The sequence below is a fragment of the Odontomachus brunneus genome, unplaced genomic scaffold, assembly GCF_010583005.1.
Source record: "Odontomachus brunneus isolate Ranch 3 - 2012 unplaced genomic scaffold, Obru_v1 Obru_scaffold_079, whole genome shotgun sequence".
Classification (NCBI taxonomy): domain Eukaryota; kingdom Metazoa; phylum Arthropoda; class Insecta; order Hymenoptera; family Formicidae; genus Odontomachus; species Odontomachus brunneus.
Window position 1 is genome coordinate 1,651,771 of NW_022639529.1, and position 8,024 is coordinate 1,659,794.

At 27.4% G+C, this 8,024-nt stretch overlaps 1 protein-coding gene across 1 annotated transcript; it reads right to left on the reverse strand.

Annotated features, from left to right (window-relative positions):
- Nucleotides 1–375: 375 nt before the first annotated feature.
- LOC116847516 (peptidyl-prolyl cis-trans isomerase E) lies at nucleotides 376–7,972 on the reverse strand. Its single transcript, XM_032822604.1, has 4 exons — nucleotides 7,770–7,972; nucleotides 7,394–7,563; nucleotides 4,109–4,471; nucleotides 376–739 (listed from the first exon to the last, which is right to left on the reverse strand). Exons 1-4 carry the CDS (start codon nucleotides 7,801–7,803, stop codon nucleotides 422–424), a joined length of 885 nt encoding a protein of 294 aa, XP_032678495.1. The 5' UTR covers nucleotides 7,804–7,972; the 3' UTR covers nucleotides 376–421.
- Between the last annotated feature and the right edge of the window lie 52 nt (nucleotides 7,973–8,024).

Genomic DNA, 8,024 nt, shown 5'->3' on the forward strand with positions numbered 1-8,024 from the left:
TACATTGTTAAATGAGGAAAATTTTAACATAAATGTAATGAAACTAATGTTATGTGTCGACTGGGATTACAAAGGCATAAAAATACAATTGTTTGATTTTATCTGAAAAATCTGAAATTATATATTATACAATTTAATATGCGTACATAAAGTACAATATAAATAGAAAATTAAATATAAATTTTGTAAAAGACTTGTATTTCTTTCATTAATATGCCATTTGCAAATATCATTTTAATAATATTACTGTGTAATACAGTAGCAATCTTACTACTGTATTATAAAGAAAAGAGAAAATGAATTATTATTAGAATATATATATATATATATATATATATATATATATATATATATATATATATATATATATATATATAAAAGTCATGATTTATTACAAAATATTTTATATACATATCAATAACTATATTAATTCTCCGCAAGCAGTTATGACAACTTTCTGCATTGGTGTACCTGCTTTTGTACCACACTTTTCAATCTTTTTAACTACATCTAATCCACTAAGAACGTGTCCAAAGACAACATGTTTTCCATCTAGCCAATCTGTTCGGGCTGTACATAGAAAAAATTGCGATCCATTTGTATTTGGTCCAGAATTGGCCATTGACAGAGTACCTGGACCTGTATGCTTTAGTTCAAAATTTTCATCGTCGAATTTGTTGCCGTAGATTGATTTACCACCTGTACCATTGTGATTTGTAAAATCACCTCCTTGGCACATCTATCATGTTATCATATGTTAAGGATTCTATTCCCTCCCTCTCTCTCTCTTTCTCTATTAATCTTAAAATTTTCTCTATTGATCTTAAAATTAAATATAAAAGTAAATAAAATTATTTAAGAAATACGTTTATGCAGAAATTTATTTTAAAATAAAGATTTTAAAGAATTGTAAAATGTGTCTATTAAAAATTCATTGAAACTTGCAGTACATATAATTTGAAATATTATCTGTTTGTGCAATTAGAAAAAGATTGACCATTCAAAAGTTAAAATATTTAAAACTAATGTTGATATTTTTTATATGTATTCCTTGGGGTTGGCGTGCTATTTTTAACTTATAATTTTTTTAATTTCATATAAACTAAAATTAGGATTTTAATAAAAAACTATTATGATATTAATGACTGATATTGATAATAAAGACCGACTAAGACCTGATTTCACTAATGTCTTTAAATGTTGATTAAACCTTAATCTGAGTTTAAGTTTTTATCTGAAAACGATTTAAATTCAGATTAAGGTTAATCGACGTTTGTAAAACTGTGCATAATATAGATAATAAAGAAATTTCAGAATTATTGACTATTCTATTTAAAATATACAGCAGTAGAAAACTCATAATTTATAGTAACACTCGGCATATACACATATTTTAACATTCCCCAAACATGCATGTCTAAAAGACGTTTTTAAGGGAGTATTCTAGTGTAACAGGTCTAAAAAATCGATTTTTTTGCATATTTTTATAGTTTGAAGTCTTCAAAATTTGTTCTTAAAATATTAAAATAAAATTCGTTAAATTAATCGAGCTATAAATGTTTAAAAAACGCAGCCACCATATGGCGCGCCGACCGATATGAATAAGGAAATATTAAATCAACCTAGTCATCCAACCTATTTACGAAGATTTAACTACCGATGATTTATTATAGCGATGCCTCGGATCATTTACTCATGATTAATAACAAAAGTTTAAATTCATTAATTTGGACAATTGCACCAAAACATCTGTATTGTGGAAAAAAGACGGTGGAAGTTACTACTTTTTTGGCTGTTTATCTGTTTAATGAAGGATTTAATACAATCGTAAAAATAATTGACGTAATGAGACTAAAAATCAACCAAAATGCAAAATTCCTTGCGAATAACAGAGACAACGAGCACGTTACACGTTCGGAGTAGCGGGCATCGTATGAGTCGAAAGAGGCAAGAATTGCTAAGAGACAAGAGAAGACTGACAAACATGGATTCTTTGAAGTTGAGGAAGGTCTCTTGTATAGCCCTAGTATAGCTGATTAAGAGTAAGTTACTGAAATTACTCATTATCCACCTCATCATAAGTGCATCAGAATCTTTAAACGCGTTTTTCTCGAAACGCCATTTTTCAAATCGGGCGAGTATTTTTCTCGGAAACTACTGAGCCAATCTTGCAATTTTACACACATATAGTGCACATATTAGATTATCGCCTGAACTAGAATCTTTTTGGTATCTTTAAAATTACTATTTTTCCGGACCGCAAAAAGTTAGAATTTTTTAGTAAAAATCAGACTACTATTTTTCAAGCGCCGCCATTTTGTCAATTTTTCTTCAAATTATTTCATTCTAGTTCGGATAACCACATTCGTAAAGAATAAAATAAAAGCAAATTCGTTTATTTTAGATGATGAGAACGGTGGCAATTAATTCGCCCGATGGAAGACGATTTTATGGTGTGACCTGTTTCGTCCACTTATATTTTCTTTAATTTTTAATAAAAAGCTTTGACAAAATTTGAGATATTTCTTTAAAGATGAAGAAATGTCAGTACAAAACATTAATTCTATAAGTTTAACCATTTGCTTTAAATTAATTCCCAAAAATTGCCTTGAAAACAGGTCACACTAGAATACCCCCTTAAAACGTCTTGTTTCTGATATCATAAAGATATCTTAAAAATATCTTGTTATAAGACGTTTTTGAAGCATGTCTATATTACCGATTATATCAAATACGTTTACGCACATGTTGCTTTGACAACTATTATAACAATATCTTAGTTTTCTGAACATCGTGCAAAATTTGAAAGAACTCATTAAATCATAAATTTTTGTAGTTTCGTCAAATTCTTATTTGAGTTGTGCTGAGTAAAAATCTTCTTGCTTCTACACACACACACACACACATATATATATATATATATATATATATATATATATATATATATATATATATTAGAATTATGATTATATTGTAGATTTGTTCATCCATCTGCTTTCTTTGTTCAAAATTAGGATTAAGAATCGATAACAGCAAATGATAATAAAGTATTTGATATCATATATTTCAAATGTTACAGTAAGTTCGAGAAACGATAATTATCGAATACTATTATCATTTGCTAACAGTTATTGATCCTCAATCTTAATTCTGAGTGGATGGAATACTTATAAAGTAGTCTTTAACAGGATATCTTTAAAACGTTATAAAGACATCTTTCTGATATCTTTTTAAGACGTCTTTTTAAAGACGATTTTTTAAGACGTCTTAATATTTTGGGTTGTATATTTCTTTCTATTATCTGCATCTGCAGATAATCTCAGGATGTCTCAGATCACCATTCTCAAACTTCATGAGAGCATACAATTGAAGTGAACGGATTGAGGTGAACATATAAGTCCCATACCAAAATAGCAGAGAACTTTTTTGTTCAGTCTGACTTAATGTATAAGTATACAACGGTAGACTGCGCCACTATAGCTCATTTACTATATCGCGCGTGATCATTCATCAATCTTTTTTAATTAATTCTTTAATATCTCGAGATTTATTATGAATATCGATATGGGACTTTTATGTCTATCTCAATCCATTTTACGCTCTCACGAAGCTTGAGAATGGTGATCTGAGACACTCTGTATATTAGATTAATCAATGCACAAATGAAATATTAAGAAAAAAAAATTTTTTAAGTATTACTAATACTATTTTTTAGTATTAGTAATACTATTTTTCATATTTGTAATATCGTATATCCATTCGTGTATCCATTCGTGTATCCATATTCAACTTTATCAAAAATTAACATTTATTATTTAGATAATGAAATAAATGTATAGAAACATAATTTTACTTTATAAATAGTAAACTTATGAATAATCTCCTTGATGCGCTACTGAATCCCCTTTACGATCCTTATGAAATCCCCTTACCTTAAGAGGATGCTGCACGATTCTGTTAAGATTTTTATCTTCCCTTTAGCACAGACGTTATTTTTTATCGTTTGTATAGATTTTTGTAAAAGTTTTTAGATGATTAAAGTGCATATCCTATCTGTCTCATTTCAACATTCCTTAATCTATCGATTTATAATAATATTAAAGGATACAAAATCTGGAATAATTCTGTGAAAGGTACTACCCTGGTATCCATATCCTTTCTCATGCGTACATAGAGCTCGAAAGTTCTCTGCAGTCTTTGGTACAATGTCTGCTCGTAACATCATGATAATTCTACCTATTTCTTGCTTTCCTATACTCACGTCAAAATAAACTTGTGGATTCTGCTTTGTTTTTTTCTGCGCTTGTGTAACATCATTCGCCTTCGTATTATCATCGTTTTTCAATGTTTCACCTGCATGTTCTTGTAGCCAAGCATCATCTGCCCATACTGGTTTCGATGAACCTTCCTTTATCTTTTGTGGCTTAGCAATATTCACCCTTATTGTTCGACCAAACAATTCTGAGTCATTCTATTAACCAATATAGATTCATTCTAATAAATTACAAATATACAAGTACAAATTAAAAATATACAAGTTATTGCATTGATTTATCACTTTATGCTAATCAAATTCAAAAGTTGACCAGACATTACAAATGTTTATCAAATAAACTTTAAGTAGTCTACTTTTGGTAAAATCAATTAATGAACATACACGCACACGCGCGCACATACAGGATGATACAGAAATATTTATACAAACTTTGGGGGTGAATTCTCCATATCTAGAAAAAAATGTCATATATACATATATATCTAGAAATGCTTAATGTTTTGGTTTATAAATTATAATCGAAAAATTACATTCAACGATAAAAATACAGATGTCATATTTTGTTTCAATCTAACAGAATACATTTACAATAATATGACTAATACATGTAATAAATCTTCAGTTCAATTGTTTATCTACTCACAATTCATACCAAATGTTCAAAATATCCTCCGTCAATGCACGCATAAACACATAATAGAGTATGGATTATTGTACCATTTTAAAGACCCCAGAATGGTTGCTAATGGTTTCACAAATACCTATAATATGTTAGTAAAACTTTTCTTTATTTGCATAAACTAGAGCTTTTAAGTGTCCTTATAGATAAAATTTAACTTTTTAGGCTTTTAGGTAAATGTGCAAGCTATGGGATTGATCCTCCTCCATCCATTTGTTATGATAGATATCAATAAGTACATTTCGAACAATGCAGGAAAAATGTAATCTTTCGATTATAACTTATAAGGCATTTCTGGACGTATAGGTATGACATTTCTTTCTTGTTTAGATGTGGAGAACTCATCTCCAAAGTTTTATATAAGTATTTTTGAATCACTCTTATGTGTGTGTGTGTATTTCTTTGTTATGCAACGATATTTCGAGTAACGATAATTCGTTATCATTATTTAACTTTTGTTGTAACTGCGTCACAATTACTACAAAAAGAAATAACGCAGTTATCAAGTCGTTACTAGGAAGAAAGTAACATGTAACGCGCGCGCGGTAACGAATTACTTTAACGCGTTATTTCCTAACCGTGTATATGTGTGTGTGTATTTATAATGTCTCAGATTCTCTTTCGTAATTTTTGTGAAAACATGGAACGGATTGAGGTGAATATAAAAGTCCCATACTGCTTTGCGATATTTGCAACAAATCTCGAGATATTAATTAAAGGAGATTGGTGAATAATTATATGCAATATGGTAGATAAACTATAGTGATGCCGTCTGCCACTGTATACTTATACATTAGGTCAAACTGGACAAAAATCCTCTACTATTTTCTAAATAACCACATAGATGTTTAGTTATTAATTAAAATAAACTGATACATTATTACGCACAATTATACACCAAACTTCTTTAATTAATATATATATATATATATATATATATATATATATATATATATATATATATATATATATATATATATATATATATATATATATATATATATATATATATATATATATATATATATATATATATATATATATATATATATATATATATATATATATATATATATATATATATATATATATATATATATATATATATATATATATATATATATATATATATATATATATATATATATATATATATATATATATATATATATATATATATATATATATATATATATATATATATATATATATATATATATATATATATATATATATATATATATATATATATATATATATATATATATATAGTCATTTTAAAAATAGTAGAGAATTTTTTATTTAGTTTGATCTAATATATCAGTATATAAACAGACGGCTCCACTACAGCTAATCTACCATATCGTGCGTGTTTATTCTTTGATCTTTAATTAATATCTCAAGATTTATTACGAATATTGCAAAATAGTATGAGACTTTTATGTTTATCTTAGTCCGTTTTACGTTCCCACACAATTTGCAGAAGAGAATCTGGAACACTCAGACATATACACATATAAGATAGAAATCAAACAAATAGCCAAACTTTAAGAGTGTATTTTATTCATTTTATGTTATGTCTGTAGAATTTAATTTATTTATTTAATGTCTGTAGAAAAAAGTCATTTTCAGCAATTTATGTAATGAAGTACTCCTATGCATTGTTATTCTTTTATATATCCTTATTCTTCTTATTCTTACAACACTCTAATATAAATAAAGAGTGATTAAACTTCAAAAGCAAAAGTCCAATTTTCCAATCCCATGTGTATAAGACTCTTTTCTCTCTTAAGGAAATGCTGAATACCAACATGATATAATTTCATAGTTTGCATTGTTTTTCTATTTAGTTACATAGAATTAAATGTTTTTACAGAGTAAAAATACAAATGTCAATGTATTGAAAGAGACTCTATGTTATGTCAGGAACAAAATTTAATTTACAAATTTTTTTGTTTTTGACAACATGACCTTCCAATATATTGATATTTGACAAAAAATTACATAAATTAAAAAATTTATGTTTTATGTAACATAAAATCTCTTTAATCTATATTTGTACTTGCACTATGTAAAAACATTCTTCAATTTTTAGCAACAAATAAAAAAGCAGTGTTAACTATGAAATTGCAACATGTTGGTATCTAGAAAATCCTTAAAATAAATAAAATATCTCTAAAGTTTGACCATCTATTTTAATTAGACTATACACATACACACACGTGCGCACGCACGTATGCACACACACACACATATAACACACATATACATTTACTTATAACATCATTTATAACTCAATAACCTCATAAAATTAAGTTAATTATTGCAATAGTCTAAAAATCCTGACATCAGAAGCTCTTTGATAAAGTTCTTTAATATCTGAAAATTACTGTTAGTAAATTCATAATGATATTAAGTATGTTATTTAAGAAATATACCATATTGTCTATAGCAGCTGCTGCATCTTCTGCCATTTCAAATTCAATAAATGCAAATCCTCTATGCTTTTCAGATTCATAGTCCAATGGGATTTGGACATCAACAATTTCTCCAAAAGGTATAAATGCTGCATGTAGTACCTTCTCATCGACCTCTTCAGCTAAACCACCTAAGCAATAAAATACGAAATTAAATCGTTAATATTAAATAGTTGTACAACAATTTATAATCTGTTATTCATTCTAAGAGCATTTTTACCTAAATAAAAAGAAAGAATAATTCTAACCTGTTTATACTTAAAATTTAACATAATGCTTTCTTAAGAGAAGTTATCCATTAAAGTTTTTAATTATTGATTAAAACCTATATACATACCTACGTAAATAGTCCGCTTAGTATTGCCGCTCATAATTTTATTTATTGTTTAAATGCAACTGACATATCAGACTCTCTCTCTTTCTCTTTCTCTCTATATATATATATTTCCAGGCCTGTACTCAGTAACCCTTTCACCACAACATGAAGGCAGTGCTGCGAGTTCGGAATATTTTCTAGATGACAGGGCCCTTCTGCATTCGTATTGTAAAATATTGAACTACTCTCACCATCTAACGGTGAATAGCATTACTA